At 42.8% G+C, this 25600-nt stretch overlaps 1 protein-coding gene across 1 annotated transcript in view; it reads left to right on the forward strand.

Moving 5' to 3' along the window:
* Positions 1-25600, forward strand: part of LOC148148871 (sodium- and chloride-dependent neutral and basic amino acid transporter B(0+)-like) — an 84790-nt gene that overhangs the window by 12642 nt on the left and 46548 nt on the right. Inside the window, exons 3-5 of the mRNA XM_087991816.1 lie at positions 1760-1891; positions 11541-11708; positions 18715-18853. Coding sequence (XP_087847942.1) covers positions 1760-1891; positions 11541-11708; positions 18715-18853 — 439 coding nt within the window. The remainder of the gene's footprint in view (positions 1-1759; positions 1892-11540; positions 11709-18714; positions 18854-25600) is intronic.

Genomic DNA, 25600 nt, shown 5'->3' on the forward strand with positions numbered 1-25600 from the left:
AGGGAGGCTACAACCACACTGCATGGACATTGTAAAGGGAGCCTACAACCACACTGCATGGACATTGTAAAGGGAGGCTACAACCACACTGCATGAACATTGTAAAGGGAACCTACAACCACTCTGTATGGACATTGTAAAGGGAACCTACAACCACTCTGCATCGACATTGTAAAGGGAGTCTACAACCACACTGCATGGACATTATAAAGGGAGCCTACAACCACACTGCATGGACATTGTAAAGGGAGGCTACAACCACACTGCATGGACATTGTAAAGGGAACCTACAACCACACTGCATGGACATTGTAAAGGGAGCCTACAACCACACTGCATGGACATTGTAAAGGGAACCTACAACCACACTGCATGGACATTGTAAAGGGAGCCTACAACCACACTGCATGGACATTGTAAAGGGAGTCTACAACCACACTGCATGGACATTGTAAAGGGAGTCTACAACCACACTGCATGGACATTGTAAAGGGAGTCTACAACCACACTGCATGGACATTGTAAAGGGAGTCTACAACCACACTGCATGGACATTGTAAAGGGAACCTACAACCACACTGCATGGACATTGTAAAGGGAGCCTACAACCACACTGCATGGACATTGTAAAGGGAGGCTACAACCACACTGCATGGACATTGTAAAGGGAGCCTACAACCACTCTGCATGGACATTGTAAAGGGAACCTACAACCACTCTGCATGGACATTGTAAAGGGAACCTACAACCATACTGCATGGACATTGATAAACTCAAGCAGAGATTTACTTGTACATCCTCTCATCTCATCAGTTGTATCTGTTGCTCTTGATATGGTCTCCTCTGCATCAGAGAGACCATGTGCAAACTCGCAGGACAGTTAAGGGAACATCTCTGTTCTGTATGCACCAACTAACCCTACTTTCCCTTGGCCATCTGCTTCAACTCCCTCTCTCACTCCCCAAAGGACATATCCATTCTGTGCCTCCTCCACTGCTGACACAAGGCCACTCACAAACTGGAAGGGGAACACTTCATCCTCCGTCTTGGGAGCCTACAACCACATGACATGAACATTGAATTCACCAGTTTCCAAATCTCCCCTCCCCCCCATCCCAGATCCAACCCTCCAACTCAAATCCGACCTGCTCATCTTTCTTCCCACCTATCCACTCCCCCCTTTCCACTGACCTATCACTTCCACCAGCTTTGCCCACCTATTGCCTACTTTTCCCCTAGCCCCACACCTTTCCCCCAGTTTATTTCTCAACCCAAGTCCCCCTCCCAAAAACTGAAGAAGGATCCTGCCTGAAATGCCAACTCTCTTGAACCTCGGATGCTGCCTGACCTGCTGTGCCTTTTCCAGTGCCACATTGAAGTAAAAATGCTAACAACTTTAACAATATGCACATCTTCAAATCTACATATTTGATGAAGCTCATCCACATAAATCTTAAAGAACATTCATTTGGTGTATCTCACTCTGCCCTATGACACTGAAATGTCACCTCGATACAACAGAGATATCCTCTCAAACAAACTGTCATCAGGATCAATGAAAGAGGAGAACATTAATTTCTAGTGTCGGGGAAAAGACGTGATTATAAATGACTCTGGATAGAAAGACAGATGGAAAATAAAATGGACAGCAAGACAGAGAGAGACATATTTCAGATTGGTTTCAGAAGTTTACTTTGAGTGATTGTTCTAATCTTTTCAAATCTAATGCAATCCTGAAATTGTTTCCTCCATTTTCCAGCTGTATTCCTTATTCCCTACACCCTCATGTTGGCACTCGTTGGGATGCCACTGTTTTTCTTGGAAACTTCCTTTGGACAGTTTGCCAGCCTCAGTCCTGTGGCAATCTGGAAAGCTGTGCCCATGTTACAAGGTTAGTGTTTATTCCACGGCAGTCTAAATGGTCTTGGGCACTTCATCAAGAAATACTGGTTCTGTCTTGTGATCTAATGGAGACTTGGTGAATTACTGGCTGGAAACTGATCTTCCTCACACTTCACAAAGGCCAAAGCAGGCAGTGAAGAGACAGGCATCATCAGTGAAATGTCTTCATTTCTTGTTCAATACCTGCCCTGTTGGTGAAATAGTAATATTGGAGCTGGGTTTATTTTCAATTTCATAAATAAAAAAATGAAGTCAATTATCTGACACCAGGTGAAAAGAAAGAAATAACTTGAGGTTTCATGAGAATCATACAAAGTCTTCAGGTGTTTTCCTGACAACACTGGAGTTTGGAAGTGCAGTAATCTGGGTAAATCTTGTCAAGGGAAGACTTTACACCCTGCCACACACATTGCTGCGAACGTAGCGCTGTGTTCAACTGAGTCTATTATTTCACCATTCAATTACATCATGGCTGATCTGTCCCTCAATTCTGTGCTTACTACATACCCACCTGTTACCTGTGACTGATGAGAATTAATCAATCTTCAGTTTGAGCAGTAACACCCACAGCTTTATGGACAAATGATTCAAGATTACCAGTGTCTTTAGTGAGAAAAATTCATTCCTCATTCACACAGTGACTGGTCTCTAATTTTAAACAAATGTTTCCTTTTATTTTTAATCCCAGAAACCTGATGAAACAGATTTTCCACATTTTCGTAACTGAATTTCCTAATTATTTAAAGGGTGTCTCTTAAATTAATCTTCATATCAATGAATACAACAAATATAATCACTCTTCAAAAAGTAATCTTTTGAACTCTGACACTATTCCTATCAACACCAGCTGTGCACTGAGCTGACCTTTCTGAGTTATGATGCTGAATCTGAATGAACCAGACACCATCAGAGTAAATCTCTGGACAATACAACACCAGCTCCTTCCTGTGTTGTAGCTCCATGAACAATTCCAGTCGCCATTTTGGTTACATTTATTATTGTGTGTACATGGACATCAAAATCCCTTTGTTCCATATATCAAAGCTCCTGATCCGTAAGATTCCATTTATCCTTCAATAATGGGTTCACGTTCAGATATTTGTAATTATCAAGTAAATGTGGCATTCATCTACCAGTATAAATAACTGGCATCATGTCAGCCTTTATTCCTGCTGTTGGGTGAGATTACCATAATACCCCAGATTAATCTAAACACACGTGATTCCTGAGTTAAGCACTGTGGGAAAAGGGGAACTGGTGAATGTCCTGTTTCCATAATGTTACATGACAAAGGTTTTTCATAAATAGAATCACCGAAACCCTACAGTGTGGAAACAGGCTGATTTGGCCAATCAAGTCCACACCATTGCTCCATGCAGCATCTTCCCCAGACTCACCACCCTAACTTGATTTTCAATGGCCATCCACCTAACTTGCACATCATTGGATTGTGGAAGATAGATGGAGCACCCAAAGGAAACCCACACAGACATGGACAGAATGTCTGTGTGGAGTTGCACAGTCACCTGAGGCTGGAATCGAACCCAGTATCTGGTGCTATAAGGCAGCAGTGCTAGTCACTGGAGTCCCAAGCCACCCCCGCATACGTTCATGAGATGTAGGAGCAGAATTAGGCCATTCCTATCGAGTCTGCTCCACCATTCGATCATGGCTGATTTGCTCCTCCACCCCCATTTTCCTGCCCTGTCTGCATAATCCTTCAACCCATTACCAATTAAACATCTGTCTGACTCATCTTTAAATTTGCCCACTGTCCCAGCGTCCATTGCATTTTGGGGCATCAAATTTCACAGATTCACAACCTTTTGGGAGCAGTAGTTTCTCCTCAATTCTGTTTTAAACTTGCTACCCCTTATCCTAAGATTATGATTTCTCGTCCTGGAATGCACCACAAGAGGAAGCATCTCTTCCACATCTATTCTATCTACACCTTTTATCATCTTGAATAGCTCAATTTGACCTCCCCTCATTTTTTTAAATTCCAGAGAGTGTAGGCCTAAACTGTTCAATCTCTCTTCATACGACAGACCCCTTAATTCTGAAAGCAACCTAGTGAACCTCCTCTGACCTGCCTCAATGTCATTACAGCTTTCCTCAAATATGAACACCAAAACTGTGCACAATACTCCAAGTGTGGTCTCACCAATACCTTGTGTCATTGCAATAATACTTCCTTACCTTTATATTCTATTCATTTGGCTGTAAAAGCCAACATTCCATTTGGTTTCTTTATGATCTGCTGTACCTGCATGCTAGTTTTCTGTGACTCATGGATGAGGACACCCAGATCCCTCTGTACCATAGCACCCCAAAATCCCTCCCCATATTGATAATAGGTTGCCTTTCCATTTTTCCAATCAAAATGCATGCCCTCACACTTATCCACATTTTGACCTACTCTCCAACCTATCTATGGTCATTTATAAGGTTCTTATGTCCTCATTGCAATTGACCTTCTTATGTCATCCAAATTATTCTTATGCCATCCACAAATTTGGCTAAAGAGCCTTCTATCCCTGTATCCAAGTTGTTAATGTATATTGTAAATAGCTGGGGTCCAATGACCTTACCCTGTGGGATCCCACGATTTATTTCTTTCCATCCAGAAAAGAAACCATTTATCCTGACTCTCTGTCTTCTGTCCATCAGCCAGTCACCTGTGCAAGCTAATAAATTACCCCTAATCCCATATGATCCAACTTTGGGAATTAACCTTTTGTGTGGCACCTAATCAAAAGCCTTCAGGAAGTCGAGGTATATTACATCTACAGGATCCCTATAATCCACTTTGTTCGTTATATCGTTGAAAACCTCTACCGAATTAGCCATACATGATTTGCCCTTCATGCTGACACTGATGGATAGCGTTTTGACTTTCCAAATGTCCTGACATTGCTTCCTTGATAATTGGTCTGACCCTTCCCCAACAGTAGATATTAATCTAACTGGTCTTTAATTTCCCATGTATTGCCTCTCTTTCTGAGAAAGGGCATTGTTTTAGCATTTTTCCAATCCACTGTCCCCTTTCCTGTGTTCAGGGAATTTTGGAATATTGTAAACAATGGATCCACCATCTCTACCACCACTTCCTTTAATGTCCTAGGAGGTAGGCCATCAGAACCGGGGCATTTTCTGCCCTCAATCCTCGTAGTTTCCTGAGTACCTTTTCCCAATGGATGTTGATTGTTCTTAGTTCTACCCCTTTTACTGCCTCTGACTTGGAATGGTAATATTATCCTCCATTATGAAAACTGAGGCAAAGATTCAGCATCCCTGCCATTTCAGTGCTCCCCAGTATTAACGCTCCGATTTCTATCTTCCAAGGGACTCTTTTCACTTTTATATACCAGTAGGAACATTTGCTATCCTTTTTGATATTTTGTACTCGTTTTCTTTTGTAATTTACCTTAGCTCTTTTTATTAATGTTTTTCTGTTCTTTTGTTTATGGTTAAAAGTTTCCCAATTTTCTAGCCTGCCACTAGCCTTTGCTTCTGGCATACCTTAGTTTTTGATTTGATATTGTCCTTGAACTCCTTGTTTATCCATAGATGTTTTTACCATCTCTCTTCCTTACTGGTATATATTTTAGTTGTGAGGAATTGGGTAGCTCTTTAAACAACAGCCACTGCTCATCCACTTTCTTGCCATGTAGCTTTCCTGCATAATCTACTCAGACCAAATGTGTCCTCATGCCCATGTAATTTCATGTGTATAATTCCAGAACACTATTGTGGGACTCTGCTTTCGCACCCTCAAACTGAATTTTGATTTCTACCATATTCTGGTCACTACTCCCTGGAAGATCTTTAACTGAGATTTCATCAATTAATCTCTCTTCATTTCACATTACCAAAACCAGGGTAGTCTGCTCCCTGGTTGGTTCCATAACATTATGTTCTAAGAAACAATCTCAAATACATTCAATGAACTCTGCCTCCAGCTATCCTTGCCAATTTGATTCTTCCAATCTATGTGCATGTTAAAATCACCCATAATTACTGCTGTACCTTCCTTGTAAGTCTCTAATATTTCCAGGTTTATACTGTGCTGCACTGCAGAACTCCTATTTAATAATTCCTTGTTGCATAAAGCTGTTCACCTGATCTGTCCCTCACCACTATTGTCTGATAACCATCCACCACATCGCTAACCTGCACTCTTACCTCCTCCTTGAATTTAGGTTTTCTAATTTTCCTTACAACTGAACTCTCCCTTCGACTATTTAGTTTGAAGACCTGTCCACAGCCCGACTTACGTGATTCTCAAGGACTCCGGTTCCAGCACGGTTCAGATGAAAATTGTCCCGTTGGAACAGGTCCCTTTGTCCCCTCTACTGGTGCTAATGTCCCATGAATTCAAATCTATTTCTCCCACACCAATCTTTAAGCCACACACCTACCTGCTTAATCATGTTGACCCTCTGCCAATTAGCTTGTGGCTTAGGTAGCAACCTAGAGATTATTTCCTTTTTGGTTCTGCTTTTTAATTTAGCTCCTCGCTCTTCTTCATGCTCCCTTAACAGAATCTCTGCCCTAGTTTTATCGATGTCATTGGTACCTATTGGATCTTTACCCTCCCTCTCCAACTTCCTTTGTAGCCCAGGTGAAATATCCTGAACCCGAGCAGTGAGTAGGCAATGCAACCTTTGAGACTCTCGATCTTGGTCACAGAGAACAGATGTCTATGCCCCCAACTAAGATGTGTGACTGTCTCCTGAAACTCAGCGTCCAGGTAACTCTCCCCCTCCCTGTCACAACATCCAAAGCTCAGAATTCAGCACATCAACTCTGAGCTAGATTTCCTTGAGTAACCAACATTTACTACAGACATAGTCACTGAGACCGACAATGGGGTCCAACAGCTCCCACATCATGCAGGAACAACATATCACCTGACCTTCTATCCTCATTTAATTAATTAGTTTTGAATTTGGGGTTTTTTAAAAAATTAACTGCTTATGATCTCAATCTTAACATAAATTATAAACAATAATCTAGCATCTATTCAATTGAACACAGACTCAACGTTAACACAGATTCAAACTTAGCAGATTCCCTATCAGGAGAAAGTGAGGTCTGCAGATGCTGGTGATCAGAGATGGAAATGTGTTGCTGGAAAAGCGCAGCAGGTCAGGCAGCATCGAGGGAACAGGAGAATCGACGTTTCGGGCATTAGCCCTTCTTCAGGAATGTAGAGGGAGAAAGAGAGCTTCTTCAAGGAAGGCATCCTTGTAAGAGGATTCGCAGTAGGTTGAAATCTTTGAGGAGAAAGTGAGGTCTGCAGATGCTGGAGATCAGAGATGGAAATGTGTTGCTGGAAAAGCACAGCAGGTCAGGCAGCATCTAGAGAACAGGAGAATCGACGTTTCGGGCATTAGCCCTTCTTCAGGAAAGTCGATTCTCCTGTTCCCTAGATGCTGCCTGACCTGCTGCGCTTTTCCAGCAACACATTTCCATCTCAGATTCCCTATTAGCCAATCAAGTCATAGCCATCCTGTGACATTATTTTTCAGCTCCCCCCTCAGTTGGAACACTCAGAATCAGAAACTCTTACCTTCCCAGGCTAACCTCTGGTTCATTCGCACTCAGGCCTGCTCCTGAAGTGAAGGCCCCAAATCCTCATGGTAAGTTTTTTTATCACTTAGCTTCCCAGTCTGCCCTCCGGTTCATTCCTGCTCAGCTCCACTCCTGAAGTGAAGGCCGCATATGCCCGTGGTAAGTATTTATATCACTTACCGTCCGAGGCTGCTCTCCAGCTTGCTCCCTCTCAGTTCTACTCCTGAAGCGTCGGCCGGAAACCCCAGAGGTATCTTTTGACATCACTTACTGTCCCAGGCTGCCTCCAACTATTCCTGCTCAGCTCCTCTCCTGAAATGAAGAGCACCACTCCTCCCAATCTGCTTCAAAGTGATGCTGACTTAATGGACACCCGTCCCAGTCAATTTACTATTAATTTATATTCATAATATTCAAGATCTTAATGAGAGGAAGGGACTGAATTAGAATACCAAATTTCTGATGACACAAAGATAGTTAGGAAAGTATGGAGATGATAAGAAAGCTATAAAAATAAGTTTAAGTGTGAAAGCAAATATCTGACAAATGGAATCTACAGAACCGTAAAATTGCCCATTTTAGCAGGAAAAATTGATAAGGACAGAGCGGTAGACATGATCTATATGGAGGTAAAAACAATAACTGCAGATGCTGGAAACCAGATTCTGGATCAGTGGTGCTGGAAGAGCACAGCAATTCAGGCAGCATCTGACGAGCAGCAAAATCGATGTTTCGGGCAAAAGCCCTTCATCAGGAATAAAGGCAGAGAGCCTGAAGCGTGGAGAGATAAGCTAGAGGAGGGTGGGGGTGGGAGAAAGTAGCATAGATTACAATAGGTGAGGGGGGAGGGGATGAAGGTGATAGATCAGGGAGGAGAAGGTGGAGTGGATAGGTGGAAAAGGAGCTGGGCAGGTCGGACAAGTCCGGACAGGTCAAGGGAACAGTGCAGCGCTGGAAGTTTGAAACTAGGAAGAGGTGGGGGAAGGGGAAATGAGGAAGCTGTTGAAGTCCACATTGATGCCCTGGGGTTGAAGTGTTCCGAGGCGGAAGATGAGGCGTTCTTCCTCCAGGCGTCTGGTGTAGGTGATCTATATGGATTTCAGTAAGGCATTCGACAAGGTTCCTCATGGGAGACTGGTCATCAAGGTTAGATGGAATACAGGGAGAACTAGCAATTTGGATGCAGAGCTGGCTCGAAGGTTGAAGACAGAGTGTGGTAATGGAGGGTTGCTTTTCAAACTGGAGGCCTGTGAACAATGGAGTGCCACAAGGATCGATGCTGGGTCCACTACTTTTCATCATTTTTATACATTATTTGTAAGTGAACACAGGAAGTATAGTTACTAAGTTTACAGATGACACCAAAATTGGAGGTGTAATGGACAGCGAAGAAGGTTACCTCAGAATACAACAGGTCTTGGCCAATGGGCTGAGGAGTGGTAGATGGTGTTTAATTTAGATAAATGGGGGTGCTGCATTTTGGAAAAGCAAGTCAAAGCAGGACTTATACACTTAATGGTGTGTTCCTGGGGAGTGTTGGTGAACAAAGAGACCTTGGAGTGCAGGTTCATAGCTCCTTGAAAGTAGAGTCTCAGGTAGATAGGATAGTGAAGAAGGTGTTTGGTATGCTTTCCTTCATTGGTCAGAGCATTGAGTAGAGGCGTTGGAAGGCAATGGTGCAACTGTACAGGACATTAGTTAGACCACTTTTGGAATATTGTGTGCAATTCTGGTCTCCTTCCTATTGGAAAGATGTTGTGAAACTTGAAAGGTTTCAGAAAAGATTTACAAGGATGTTGCTAGGGTTAGAGGATTTGAGGTAGAGGGAGAGATTGAATAGGTTGTGCCTGTTTTCCCTGGAGCGTCAGAGGCTGAGGGGTGACCTTATAGAAGTTTATAAAATCATGAGGGGCATGGATAGGATAAATAGACAAGGTCTTTTCCAAGGGGTAGAGGAGGCCAGAACTAGGCGGGCATAGGTTTAGGGTGAGAGGAGAAAGATATAAAAGAGACCTAAGGAGCAACTTTTTTCACATAGAGAGTTGCGTGCATGGAATATGTTGCCTGAGGGGGTGATGGAGGTTGGTCCAATCACAGCATTTAAAAGGCATCAGGATGGATATATAAACAGGAAGGGTTTAGAGGGATAGGGACCAAGTGCTGTCAAATGGAACTAGATTAGGTGAGGCTATCTGGTCGGCATGGACATGTTGGACTGAAGGATCTGTTTCTGTGCTGCACATCTCTGTGACGCTATGCCTCTAATCTTGGTGTGAGAAATGCAAAGGGTGTCCTCATGAAAGAATTGATGAATGTCAGTATGCAGGTAAGTAGGAAAGCTGATTGCATGTTATGACTTATCATGAGGTGAACTGAATTCAAAACTGGGGTGTTTATGCTTTATTTATATGGAGCACTGGTGAGACCATTATCTGGAGTGTTGTGCACATTACTGGTTATCTTATTTAAAGAAGCTGATAAATGTGTTGGAAATGATTCAGAGAAGGTTTGCCAGGGTAATGTATGAAATTAACATTCTTTAAAGAGAAACAGTCAGGATATATAACCTGCCCCTTTACATTCACTGCTTTGTAATTAGATTGTCATTCAATACAGTAATAAGGCTTGATTATTTTTGTCATGTAACCACTGTCTCTATGGAAAACAAACAAAGGAAGCTCTGTCTTTTCAAAAAGGTACATTTTAGTTAAATTATTTGAGGAATTTGTGTCACTGAGGTCAGGCACTCACAATTACTCTTTGTACTTGGTTTAAAATCACACAACACTATGTTATAGTCCAACAGGTTTATTTGGAAGCACTAGCTTTCGGAGCACTGCTCCTTCATCAGGCGGTCATGGAGTAGAAGATCATAAGACACAGAATTTACAGCAAAAGTGTCCTACGATTTTATACTCCACAACCACCTGATGAAGGGGCAGTGCTCTGAAGCTAGTGCTTCCCAATAAACCTGGTAGACTATAATCTGCTGTTGTGTGATTTTTAATTTTGTACACCCCAGTCCAACACTGGCACCTCCAAATCTTTGTACTTATTGCGACAAAATGAATACATTCTGTGAAACTTACAGAATTGCATTTACATCCAGAGAGATCTGGCAGCAGTACAGGACTAAAAGACTTAGATTGTCTTGCTGAGCTCAGTCAAGAAGTGTAATTGATTGAAGTCTTACGAGAGAGGTGAAATTAAACTGTCCACATTTTACATGTTTCTGAATCGTTGATGTGGAATGAGTTGAAGCAGTGACATTTCTCCCTGTTCTGGTCATCCTGAACAGTCTCACTGGTCTTCCTGTATTTCCAGTTTCAAAATAAACACTATGTCAACATAGTAGCTACAGGAGCAGGTCAGATGCTAGGATTACTGTGGCCTGCAACTCACCTCCTGTATCACCAAGGCCTGCTGACCATCTGCAAGGCACAACTCAGGAGTGTGATGGAATACTCCCCACTTAGCTGGATAGGTGCAGCTCCAACAACACTCAAGAAACTTGTCACCATCCAAGACAAAGCAGCCAGCTTGATTAGCACAATATCCACAAAGGCCAATGCCTCCAACACCAAACCTCAGTAGCAGCAGTATGTACTGTCGACAAGATGTACTACAGAACTTCACCAAAGTTCTTCAGACAGCACCTTGTAAACACACAACCACTTCCATCCTGAAGGACAAGGACAGCAAATGCATGGGAACACAACCTTCAGGGTCCCCTCCAAGCCATTCACCATCCTGACTTGAAAATTGATTGCTGTTCCTTCACCATGGCTGGGTCTAAATGCTGGAATTCCCTCCATAATGGCATTGTGGCTCACCCCTTGGCAGGTGGATTGGAGCAATTCAAGACGGCAACTCACGACCACCTTCTCAAGGGCAGTAAATGCTGGCCAGCCAGAGACACCCAAATCCCACTAATGAATTTCAGAGAAAATCTAATTTCAGTAAAATACAAATGCGTTACTGTCAAGTCAAATCCATGTCAAAAAAGGTATTTCAAATTAAAAGTTGACAAACTAATCTACTCTTCCCTGTTGTATATGAAGGTGTGGGGCTCACCATGATCATTGTTGTTACCGCTTTCATCGGTCCATCAACCTGCATCCTCGCCGACAGTCTGTACTACCTGTTTGCTTCCTTCCAATCACCCCTGCCGTGGGCAGACTGCTTCAGTTGGTGGGGAGCAGATGAAACATGCAGCAGGACTCCCAAAGGTACAGTACTTACTTTGATTGGGGAGAGTGTGGACACCGTCTGTTGTAGAGTCATAGAAATGTTCATCACAGAAACTGACTCTTCGATCCAACTGCACCAGCTCCTCAGCCACTCATTCATCTGCTCTATCCTCCTATTCCTACTCTTACTAGTACATGGGACCGGGAACAATCCAGGTATTACTACCCTTGAGGACCTACCTTTTAATTTCCTGCCTAATTTCCTATATTCTCTGTTCAGAACCTTGTCCTTTTCTCTTCGTGTATTGCTGGTTCCAATGTGTTCAATGACCTCCTGTTGGTCTCTCTTCCCTTTGAGAATATTCTGCACCCTCTCAAACCCGTGTATCAACCAGAACATACTTCCATGTGTGAAGCATCGGTTTCTGGAAAAGAAACAGGAGTTCCTGTGACCATAAGCCTCGGAAGAATCGGCAGCAAAGATAATTCTGTGCCAAAACCTGGGAAGTGACAAGGGAAGCTTCACCAGCCAGTTACCTGTGATTTGCTCATGGTTTGCTTATTTGCTTTTTACAATGATGTCTTTAACTGAACTTGAACTAGTCATCATGTTGTCTGCTGTTCTTTGGCAGTATAACCCAGTAACTATCAGCTGGAGGTTTCCTTCCCCATATTTCACCAGATGTCAAGAGATTTCAGGTATTCTGAAACCAATTTTGCAAACTTCCAGGGTCACTACCTTCACACTGTTGTTAGGGCACAGGGTAAACCCCTCTGCTAATGTAAACCAGCAGCACAGAAAAGATTCACCCCATGCTATATCCTTTTAAATTCGAGAGACAAAGAACTATCCCAAAGGACACTATTTAAAGTAAAAATTAACAACTTTATTCTTTAAGTCCAACAGAGAATATTAGAACCAACAACTGTTTACAACTCCTTTCTCTTAAACCTATCTTTTACCTCCCACTCGACAATACTAGTCTGATTAACATATCCCGATGAAGATTTACAAAAAAAATCACCTTTCAAACCAGTCAGCTGTCAAATCTTCTTTTTGTATCTTCCTCTGCAGATTTTGCTCTGTTGTCTTTTTGATGTTCTGCTGTACAAACATCTTATAGACAGGTACCTTTCAGAGAGCTGGTCTGCTGGCAGACTGTACTTGTTGGTGGCTTGGCAGTTCTCCTCCTAACTTTTCAAAATGTCAGGCTTAATACCACAAAACATTGCATCGTTTCATTGGTTTTAATGTTAGCAAAATACTAAATTCAAATTTGATTGGATTTTGGTATCTTGGGGCATAATTTGAAATGATTGACCAAATTTGAATTGGTTTTGTTTCATAGCAACCCAGCTGCTGCTGTTTGTTTCGACCAAGTGTTACATTGTTCCCTTTTTCCGGACTCTGTGTGCTTTGTCCTTGCTCGCTTTTCAACTTTCTTAAAGGTACAGTACTGCTACACCTTCATAAAACTGCAAAGGAGGAGTCTGGACTGTTACTTCCTATAATTCACAGCACATGACCATGTCAGAGTAATACTTGATTAATCTGTGGAGCAGTTCTCCCAGTTTTAATAAAAGTTCCCACATGTTACTGGAAATAATTCTGCTGGGTCACCTCTTCCTTTGTCAGTTCCAACGTCCAGGTCAATGCTGTGTGATGTGTTTGTTTGTATTCTCTTTCACATTTTCTGTCATGTCTTGTCACCTGATAGGCTTCCTAGCCTGATTGAAAGGTACTGAAGCATCAATTAGATTGCTGGAGCCTCATGCTGTCAAGACCAGGTAGGGAGAAGACAGAAAAGGGCAAAGATTTTAATATTAATGTGCATCAGTGTCCTATGTCCATGGGAGGGATGAAATAGAGATTATTGCTTTTGATTCTATAACAGATGGTTTATGTTTAGGTCAATAATAGGATGTATCTTTGGAAATTGTTGTGTTTCTTATCCCTTTGTGGTGTTTGGTTCAATTTAAGTAATTCAAGAAAGTTTTGTTCTCAAATGTTTCCTATAAATTAATGCATCGTGCATACCCACACACAAACAAGGAATGGATGCAATGATATCGATTTTACATTAAACATAAAACATTTTTAATAAAATTTTCATTGGCTCGCCGTGTGTTCGGCCGAATGACTTCCATGACAGATTTCATGCTTCAATCTGGATTAAAGTTTGTGTCAATTGTAAATTTCACAGCAGGTTGTTGGTTACTCAGAGCTGAGTAGCCAGAAGGTTGGATCTCAGCTGAATTTGGAGACTGGAACTGTTGCAGTCCTTTGATTTCGGGTTGAATTCTAGCTGATAACAAAAGGTTCGGATAGTTTGTAATTGTCCTGTTTTTCCTTTGGTTTCTGGCAAACTTTAACTGGGAAAAGGCAGTGGCATAGTATGGGGAGTGGGTGGTGTATTGATATTGTGAATGGACTAGAAATCCAGAGATCCAGACGAAAGTCCTGGGCCATGGTTTCAGATACTACCACCTCAGCGTGACATTTACATTCAGTTTCTAAACCTGGAATGAGAAAAGAGTTGACGAACGCTTGGATAAAATACTGAGGTGCAGAATGTACTCTGGCTGGTTGACTTCAATGTCCAATTTCTAGAGTAACTCAGTAACACTGTTACTGATTGAGCTGGTTGATTCCTAAAGGACATAGCGGCTAGACCTGGTCTGCATCAAATTATGAGGGAACCAAGAAAAGGTAAAATTAATCATCAGTAAAGTGAATGAATAAACGATGTTATTATCACACGGAAGAATACAACAAAATACATTGAAAAACTTTCAGTTGTCTCCATGTTTCGGTGCTATTTTGAATAATTTATGAGTAGATAAAGGTTGAAGAGTGCCCATCAGTCCTGAGCCAGCTCATCATCAATGAAGCCTGCATCACTATCACTCCTCCACCACTCCACCACCATCTGCATCAGACTCAACCAACATCAAAGTTGTCAATCACCCGGCGCCATCTTTTGCTGCTGGGCTGATAATCCTCTGCTACTTCCTGTGCCTGATGAACCAACGTCTGAGTCACGTATTTTACTGCTGGGCCCACATCATCAATATTGCTATGATACCCTTATGCCAGCACGAACCCAACCAACGACAAGTTAATGGTCCTCAGACACCATCTTTCGCTGCTGAGCCTCCCTCGCCAACATTTCCTCGCTTGATGCAGCAGTGGCCAAACCCGAAGTTCACGCTGGGCCTACCTGAGGACCGCACGCTGGTCTTGCCTGAGGTCCATGCTGGGCCCGCTCAAGGACCACACGCTGGATCCACTCAAGACCCGCCACTGGGCCTGCTCAATGTCAGCACAATAGGCTCACTCAAAGTCCGCACTGGACTCTCACCAGCCCCAATGCTGTATGAGCTCAGGGCAAGAGGTAAGTAAAGGTACAGAGAGAAAAAAACAAGAGAGAGAACGAAAGACAACAACAAGAAAAGCAGTCAGAGAGGATGAACTCTGGCTCCATAAAGAAGATGATGGAAGACATCATCAATAGTGATATCAAACAGCAGCTGCTCAACAAAAAACTGTCTCCAGGCATTCATTTGGGGTTTCAACAGAATAACTTCGTCCCTGATCTCATTTCAGCCTTGGCCAAACATGGACAAAACAGCTGAGGTGAGAATGACTATATTTGACACAAGGCCACATTTGACCGAATGTGCCTCCAAGGAGCCCTCGGTCAATGGAAATGACGGGAAGGCTCTCTGCTGGTTAGCACAAGGGCGGATATTTGTAGTGGTTGAAGGTCAGTCATCTCACTCCAGCATAGCTCTGAAGGAGTTCCTCAGGGTCATGTCTAAGGCTCAACCATCTTCTGCTGCTTCATCAATGACATTGCCTCCATCGTAAGGTCAGAAGTGGGGATGTTCACTGATGATTGCAGAGTGTTCACCATTTGCCACTCCTCAGGCACTGAAGCTGTTCATGTCCAATACAACAAGACATGGACAACATCCAGGCTTGGGCTCACATGTGAGAAATACCCCTGAAAAAAATCATGGACACAGTATCCTTGAGAAATGGAACAGCTTTTCGAAAAAAGGGGCCAGGTTTGTGTCTCCCTCCACCTTAAAAAAAATGAACCATCAATATCAAAATCCCGGTTAGTAGTTTAAACACACATATACACTATACTGACTATACACCTGCAAACATGCGCAACCACAGGCGAATTCAGGCCGTGGCACACGCACAACCGAACGCCTCATTCGAGCCACGATAACGCATCGATAATCACGTCTTCGCGACCTGCCACCTGCACAATTGTCAAACTGAATGGCTGAGACAACAAGCTCCATCTCGACAGTCTGGGATTTTTGTCCATAAATTTTTTTATCAAATGTCAATGAGTTGTGATCAGTGTATACGATTGTCTCAGGTGCATTGCTGGTAATATAAATATTGAAATGTTGTAATGCCAAGACCAAGTCTCTTTCTCCACTGTTGAATATTTCCGTTGATGAATGTTGAACTTTATGGAAAAATACCCGATGGGTCTTACTATTCCCTGGTCATTCTCCAGCAGGAGCACTGTACCGATTCCCACATCACTGGCATTGATAGCCATCTTGAAAGGCTTCGGGTAATCTGGTGTGGCTAATTCTGGAGCAGTGGTTAACACAGTTTTTAGACTGTCAAAAGCATTTTGACAATCCGCTGTCCACTGAAACTTCTTGCCCTTTTTTTAACAATTCGATGAGTGGAGCAGCCACACTGCTGAAGTTCAACATAAATGTTTGGTAAAATTTACTCATTCCCAGGAACCGTAGTACTGCTCTTTTGGTCAATGGTATGGGAAATTCCCCAATTACTTTCATTTTCACATCTCATGCGGCCATTTGCCCATGTCCAATAACATAGCCCAGGAAAATGACTTGTGCTTTGGCAAATTCACTTTTAGCTAGGTTAACCACCAAGCCTGCCTTCCAAAATCGATCGAACTGGTCTGATAAATGCTGTAAATGTTCCTTCCAGGAGTGACTAAAAATTACCAGGTCATCAACGGACACCACACAATTGAGTAACTCGGCAATGACCTTATTAGTCAGTCTCTGAAATGTGGCTGGAGCGTTTTTCATACCAAATGGCATGACTTTGAACTGACAGAGTCCCTTTGGTGATTCAAAAGCCGAAATTGTCTTTGCTCTCTCTGACAGAGGTACTTGCCAGCAGCCTCTGAGCAAGTCCAACTTAGAAATGTAAGTTGCTTGTTTCACTTTTTTGACACAATGCTCCAACCGTGGAATTGGATATGCATCAGTCTTTGTAATGGCGGTGACTTTGCGATAGTCCACACATAACCGTTGCGTACCATCTGGCTTTGGCACCATGAGAATGGGTGAGCTCGAGTCACTGTAGCTCACTTCGATTATGCCATCTTGGAGCTTGCGCTCTATCTCCTTCTGAACCTGTGCCAACTGTAGAGGGTTATACCTATAAGAATGTTGCTCAATCACAACAGCATCCCTATATCTACATCATGAACAATTAGGTTAGTACTTCTCAGTTTATTTCTGCATATCTCCCCATGTGATAGTAACAACTCTTTCAGGTCATTTCAATTTTCTTGTGGAAGGTAACTTTATAATTTATCCCAATTTTTGACAACTTCCTCATTGTCCAATTTGATGTGAGGAATGTCCAATTCAGAGTCCTCTGAACTTGATTCTTCCTTCTGTGCTGGAATCATTAACATCTTCTCCTCTTGCTTTCCTTCCCTTTCAAAATACTTTTTGAGCATATTCACATGACACATTCTGTGAGGTTTCTTCGTGTCTGGAGTCCTTATCAAGTAGTTCACCTCACTCAATTGCCTCTTGATTTGATAAGGTCCACTAAACCTTGATTTTAAAGGCTCACCTTTTACTGGAAACAACACCAATACCTTCTCCCCAATGACAAAACTGCAAATTTGTGATTTTTTTAATCTGCTTCCTGTTTCATTGTACGCTGTGATACTTTCAAATACTGTCTAGCCAACTCTCCAGCTCTATTTAATCGTTCTCTAAAATTTGACACATGGTCAAATGGGCGGTCTCTGAATTCTGACTTATTAATTTCTCCTTAATCAATTTTAATGGTTCTCTTACTTCATGCCCAAAACTTAATTCAAATGGACTGAATTTGGTTGATTCTTTTCGTGCATCTCTGATCGCAAAAAGTACAAACAGAACTCCCTTATCCTAATCATCTGGATAAACCTGACCATAAGCCATCAGCATGGTCTTCAATGTTTGATGCCATCTCTCTATCGCTCCCTGCGATTCAGGATGGTACGCAGTAGATTTGAATTGCTTTATTCCCAAGTTATCCACAATGTCCTTGATTAGTTTGGATGTGAAGTTTGATCCTTGATCTGACTGGATCTCTGTTGGTAGCTCCTCTCTGCCTACTTCCTCATCCCAGTTTGCAGCCTCCCTCTGTAAACCGCCCTCCCAACTCCATATCATCATTTCGAGCCTCCTCCATCCTTGCCCCACCTCCTATAACAGGCAGCAGCCCCTGGATTTTCATTGGTTGATAGCAGTCCCTGAGGAGTGGAGTTGGGGCTTCCAGTGAGGCCCAGAGCTGCACTGAAACATTCCCAATGACTCACTCATCACAGTCAATTACCTTCCTGGCTATTTGTCCAATCAAAGGCTGTTTCTCTCCTGCATTAGCTGCTGATTGGCTTAAGTCCATATATGGCAAATGTGAGCGAGAAACAGCCTGTGATTGGGGGAGATGCTGCTCAGAGATTCTGTTTCTCTCCTGAAGAGAATGATCTTGCTCTGACAGGTCACTGATGTGGACAGTGCTGGTTTAACCTGGGCCCACTTGCAGGCACAGAGCCCAGTGATTGGAACTGGCTGCAACTCTCCCTCTCCAAGGTTATGCTGTGATCTCTCTGTAACCTCCTCCATGGATTCAACAAGGTCGTGCTGAGTCAGTCAGAGTGAAACAGTGGCTCTGATTCTCATCATTAGAAATCAGAGCATCATTCCCAATGAAGTTTAATTCTAAAACACATTCCACATTTTCCAGACCCACTCTGCAACCTCACTCTGGATGATGGATATTTTAAAATCGTTAATACAACATGGCTGCAGGCAAACAATGAAAGTTGTCCACATGGATCAGAAATCTCCATTCCTCACCAGGGTCCGAGTGAGCAATACTGGGAGTAAGTACATTGCTACAGAGAGCTACACCTATACCTGCATAGCTGGGCCAGTAACTCCTCTTGGGAAGGTCAGTTGGTGAATGTCCTGTTTAATGAGACAGTAGCTGTTTGATTTCGGCACAGCTATTATTTACATCATACTCCTGTTACAATACAACAGACTGGAATCAATGTCCTTGGGGGATCTTTTGCTACTGCTATTGGGGGAGGGGGGGGGGTTAAACTAATGTGGCAGGGGCTGGGAACCAGAAGAGAAAACAAATAGGCAGCGAGATGGAGATTAGAGACTGTAAGAATCATGAATATAGCATTAATAATGGGAAGAGTAGGCAGAGAGCAGATGAACGCAGATGATGGTGGCCTGAAATGCATCTACTTTAATGCAAGGAGAATAGTGTGTAAGGCAGATGAACTTAGGGCTTGGATTAGTGCCTGGGAGTATGACATTATTGTAATCACAGAGACTTGGTTGAAGGAAGGGCATGATTGGCAACTAAATGTTCGAGGATATCAACGCTTCAGACATGACAGGGTGGGAAGTAAAGTGGGGTTGGGGGGTGGGTGGAGTTGCATTGCTGGTCAGGGATGATACCACAGCTGTGCTAAAGGAGGATACTATGGAGGTCTTGGGTAGTGAGGTAATATGGGTGGAGCTGAGAAATAAGATGCATGCAGTTACATTGTTAGGACTGTATTACAGGCCTCCCAATGGTGAGCATGAGGTAGAAGAACAAATAGGTAAACAGATCATGGAAAGATGTATTGGCAATAGGGTAGTGGTGGGAGATTGTAATTTTCCCAACATTGACTGGGATAAACTTAGCATCAGAGATCTGGATGGGGTAGAATTTGTAAGAAGCGTCCAGGAGAGTTTTCTAGAGTAGTATGTCTATAGTCCAATGAGGGTAGGGGCCATATTGGACCTGGTACTGGGGAACGAGCCAGGACAGGTGGTAGAAATTGCGGTGGGGGATTTCTTTGGGAACAGTGACCACAATTCTGTAAGTTTTAGAATACTCATAGATAAAGATTAGAGTGGTCCTAAGGGAATAATACTAAACTGGGCCAAGGCCAATTATATCAAAATTAGGCAGGAGCTGAGAAATGTGGATTGGACACTGCTATTTGAAGGGAACTCCACATTTGAGATGTGGGAGGCTTTCAAAGATATGTTAAAGATAGTGCAGGATAGGAATATCCCATTGAAGGCAAAGGATAGGAAAGGCAAGATTCATGAACCGTGGATGACAGGAGAAATTGTACGACTCGCCAAGAGGAAAAGGGAAGTATACAAAAGGTCTAGGCAGCTAAGAACAGAACGGGTCCTGGAGGAATATTGGAAGAGTAGGACAAGTCTTAAACAAGGAATCAAGCGGGCTAAAAGGGGTCATGAAATAGCTTTAGAAAGCAGAATTAAGGAGAATCCCAAACCCTTTTATTCTTATATAAGAAGCAAGCGATAACGAGACAAAGGATTGATCCACTAAAGGATAATGAAGAAAGGCTGTGTGTCAAACCTGAGAAAATGGGTGAGATTCTGAATGATTACTTTGCATCAGTGTTCACTGAGGAGTGGATTATGATGAATCTTGAGATTAGAGATAGAAGTTTGATTAGTCTGGATCACGTTGGCATAAGCAGGGAAGATATGTTGGGTCGGCTAGAGGTTATTAAGGTGGACAAATCCCCAGCACCGAATGGGATCTATCCCAGGTTGTGAGGGAGGTAAGAGAGGAAATAGCTTGGGCCCTGACAGATATCTTTGTGGCATCCTTAAATACAGGTGAGGTGCTGGAAGACTGGAGGGTTGCTCATGTTGTCCCCCTGTACAAGAAGTGTAGTAGGGATATTCCAGGTAACTACAGACCAGTGAGCCTGACGTCGGTGGTGGGAATGTTGCTAGAGAGTGTACTGAGGGATAAGATCTATTTATATTTAGAAAAGAATGGGCTTATCAGTGAGAAGAAACATGGTTTTGTAGGGGGGAGATCATGCCGTACTAACTTAATAGAGTTCTTCGGGGAAGAGACCAAGTTGATAGATGAAGGGAGGGCTGTTGATGTCATATACATGGACTTTAGTAAGGCATTTGATAAGGTTCCCTATTGTAGACTAATGGAGAAAGTGAAGTCACGTGGTGTGCAGGGTGTTCTAGCTCGGTGGATAAAGAATTGTTGAGCAACAGGAGACAGAGAGTAGTAGTTGAAGAGAGTTTCTCGAAATGGAGAAAGGTGACCAGTGGTGTTCCACAGGGATCAGTGTTGGGGCCACTGTTGTTTGTGATATATATAAATGATCTGAAGGAGGGAACTGTTGGTATGATGAGCATGTTTGCAGATGACACAAAGATCGGTGGAGTAGCAGAAAGCATTAGGGACTGTCAGAGAATACAGGAGGATATAGATAAACTGGAGAGTTGGGTGGAAAAGTGGCAGATAATTTTCAATTCAGACACATTTAGGCAAGACTAATTCTAGAGAGAATTATACCATGAACAGAAGAACCTTGGGAAAAGTTGATGAGCAGGGAGATCTGGGAGTGCAGGTCCATTGTACCTACCACAGGTGGATAGAGTGGTCAAGAAGGCGTAGAGGATGCTTGCCTTCATTGGACAGGGTATTGAGTATAAGAGCTGGCAAGTCATGTTAAAATTGTACAAGACATTGGTTTGGCCACGTTTAGAATACTGTGTACAGTTCTGATCACCACATTACCAAAAGGGAGTGGACACTTTGGAGAGGGTGCAGAGAAGGTTTATGAGGATGTTGCCTGGTGTGGAAGGTGCTACCTATAAAGAGAGATTGAGTAGGTTAGGTTTGTTTTCATGAGAAAAAAGGAGATTGAGGGGGGACCTGATTGAGGTTTACGAAATTATGAAGATTATAAAGTTAAAAATCGGAAACACACTAGCTTTCAGAGTGACAATCCTTCATCAGGTGATTGTGGAGGACTCAATCGTAACACAGAATTTATAGCAAAAATTTGCAATGTGATTTAACTGAAATTATACATTGAAAAATTAATTGTCTGTTAAGCCTTTCATCTGTTAGAATACAGTGATAGTTTCACTTCTTTCATGTGTAAATCACAAAACCCTTTTTTTTAAAAGTTCTATTCTCGGGTTAGCTGTTAACAATGGTGATAGCTAGACAATGTGTTGAAGGTGTTAGCCCCCTGTGTTCTCTGTCTATGACCTGATGTTTAGATTGATTCTAATCTAAAAAGTGAGATAACAGAGTTTTACATAAATTCATTCAGTTTTTGAGCTCAGATTACTCCATGAATGTATGCAGTTTTTGAGCAAAGTGCAATGTAACTCTGCAAGTACAAATTCACCACACAAAATATATGTGTGCATGTGGGTCTTTGTCTGTGTGTGTGTGTGTGTGTGTGTACGTGTGCGTGTGCATGTGCATGTGTATGTGTGTGTGTGGATAGTGAATGCAGAGTGTCTTAAGTCTGTGAGGGGGTGCATGTGTGGGAGTGTGTGTGTCTAGAAGGGAGTGTGTGGGTGTCTGTGTGCGCATCTGTGTGTACTTGTGTCCATGTGTATGTGATAGTGTGTGTGTGTAGGAATATCTGTGTGTGTGTGTACAGTGCAATGGTGATCACCAGTAATGTGACATGAACCCAAGCTCCCGGTTGAGGCCCTCCCTATGGGTACCGAACTTAGCTATCAGCCTCTGCTCGGCCACTTTCCTCTGCTGCCTGTCCCGAAGTCCACCTTGGAGGATGGTCACCCGAAGGTCCGAGGCTGAATGTCCTGGACCACTGAAGTATTCCCCAACTGGGAGGGAACCCTCCTGTCTGTTGATTGTTGTGCGGTGCCCATTCATCCGTTGTCGTAGCCTTTGCTCGGTTTCCCCAATGTACCATGCCTCTAGGCATCCTTGCCTGCAAAGTATAAGATCGACAACTTGGCTGAGTCACATGAGTACCTGCCATGTACAAGGTGGGAGGTGTTCCCATGTGTAATAGTGGTATCTATGTCAATATCTGACACGTCTTGCAGCATCCACCGTGACAGGGTTGTACGGAGTTTTCCTGAAAGCCAGGCAGTTTGCCACGAATAATGATCTGTTTGAGGTTTGGCGGTTGTTTAAAGGCAAGTAGTGGAGGTGTGGGGAAGGTCTTGGTGAGGTGCTCATCCTCATTGATAATGTGTTGCGGGTCATGAAGAACATGGCATAATCTTTCAGCCCCTGGGAAGTACTGAACAACAAAGGGTACCCTGTCAGTTGCAGCCCGTGTCTGTCTCCTGAGGAGGTCATTACGGTTCCTTGCTGCGGCACGTCGGAACTGGCGGTCGATGGGTCGAGCATTGTACCCCGTTCTTGTGAGGGCATCCTTGAGTACTTCCAGGTGTCCGTCACACTCTCACATACACACGGACACAGGTACACACAGACGCATACACAGACACCCACAAACACCCTTATAGACACACACACTCCCACACTCACACATGCACCCCCTCACAGACTTAAGACACTCTGCATTCACAACACACACACATGCACACACACATACACACACTTTCTCACACTCACAACCCCCACCCCAGACAGACACACACAAAGACCCACATGCACACATATATTTTCTGGGTGAATTTGTACTTGCAGAGTTACATTGCACTTTGCTCAAAAACTGCATACATTCATGTAGAACTCTGAGCTCAAAAACTGAATGAATTTATGTAAAACTCTGTTATCTCACTTTTTAGATTAGAATCAATCTAAACATCAGGTCATAGACAGAGAACACAGGGGGCTAACACCTTCAACATATTGTCTAGCTATCACCATTGTTAACAGCTAACCCGAGAATGCAACATTAAAAAAAAGGGTTTTGTGATTTACACATGAAAGAAGTGAAACAATCACTGTATTCTAGCAGATGAAAGGCTTAACAGACAATCAATTTTTCAATGTTTAATTTCAGTTACATCACACTGCAAATTTTTGCTATAAATTCTGTGTTACGATTGAGCCCTCCAAATTCACCTGATGAAGGATCAGCGCTCTGAAAGCTAGTGCTTCCAATTAAACCTGTTGGACTATAACCTGGTGTTGTGTGATTTTTAACTTTGTACACCCCAGTCCAACACCGGCATCTCCAAATCATGAAGATTATAGACAGGGTGGATAGAGACAAGTTTTTTTCCCAGGGTGAAGGATTCAATAACGAGAGGTCATGCTTTCAAGGTCAGAGGTGGAAATTTTGAGGGGGATACATGCAGCAAGTACTTCACACAGAGGATGGTGGGCATCTGGAATGCGTTGCCAGCAGAGGAAGTAGAGGCAGGTACAGTAGATTCATTTAAGATGCATCTGGACAGATGCATGAGTAGGTGGGGAGCAGTGGGACACAGATGCTGAGCAAGTTGGTGACAGGTTTAGACAGTAGATTTGGATCGGCTCAGGTTTGGAGGGCCAAAGGGCCTGTTCCTGAGCTGTAAATCTTCTTTGTTCTTTGTTCTTTATAACATCACAACAGGGCCCCTTTGTTAATTAACAGCCTCTTGATTTCTAACACTATAGGTTTATTAGCAACACTTATACAATGAATGTTAGGTGAATTGGCCAATGGTTAGATAAATTGGCCATGCTAAATTGTCCATAGTGTTCAGGGATGTGTCGGTTAGGTCCTTTAGTCAGGGATAAATGTAGAGTAATAAGGTTGGGGAATAGGTCTTGGGTGGTTACTCTTTGGAAGATTGGTGTGGACATGTTGGGCCAAATGGCTTGTTTCCACACTGTAGGGATTCTATGAATATTGAATATGTCTGCTTATGTGTTTATTAAGGAAGAGATTCAACATAGGAATTCCTAAAGATTATATAGTTGAAATTATCTGCGATTGATATTCCTTTCTCTGTGACTTTAATTGAGTACAGTATTATGTTTAATCCATAGAAATGGTAAGTGATTTGAGGGAAACTATCTGGGAGCAGTTCTGCTGTTCAACAATGTGATGGAGCTGAATGATTGGGAGACTCTGTGACTGACCCAGGTAGTTTTAACAGTGCAAGGTAAGGCAGTCAATGAAGTACTATCAGGAACCCCATCAAATCCAATCAGCTCTCCAGGGATTTTCATCAACACTCCTCACTATTTAAACAAAGTGGAGAAGCACAATTTTATGTCCAGTTATGTCAATATGTGTACACCATAATACAATGGTTTAGTTCAATCTCCATGTGCTGCATGATCGTTTCAGACATTTAGCGATAAGGTTAGGATTGTGGATACTCTTTTTCAAATAAAATTGGGCTTCCAGTAAGTTCAGAGAGGAATTGTGTGTCTTATTTGCTGAGATATAATTTAAAGAATCTTATCTTTGTGAAGAGGGCTGTTTGTACATAGAGGTGAACTGACCTTTAAGGATGTCATCATTAACGGGTATTATTGGGAGACTGGGTGAGGACAGTCATGATCATGAATCTTTTGCTGCATATGTAGCTAGCGCGTAATATCCGGAATATTCCAGATATACTGGCTGTCAATCAGGCAATGAGTGAGAGGAATTGGGTGATATCCCTCATTGAATCAGACCCAGAAGCAGATGAAACATTCAAGGATTTGCTCCCCTTGTTAAACCAAAACGCATTCCACTGTCAGACATTGTGTAGGATGAACAGCACGACAGTTCCAAGATATTGGAGATTACAGAAAGCTATCAGCATGGAACAAGGGCTCAGTGAAGGTACTGGAGAGTTCATTGTAGCTTTAAGGAAACTGTCCA

The sequence above is a fragment of the Chiloscyllium plagiosum genome, unplaced genomic scaffold, assembly GCF_037043375.1.
Source record: "Chiloscyllium plagiosum isolate Xiang-an unplaced genomic scaffold, Cpla_swu_hap1 HiC_scaffold_11, whole genome shotgun sequence".
Lineage (NCBI taxonomy): Eukaryota > Metazoa > Chordata > Chondrichthyes > Orectolobiformes > Hemiscylliidae > Chiloscyllium > Chiloscyllium plagiosum.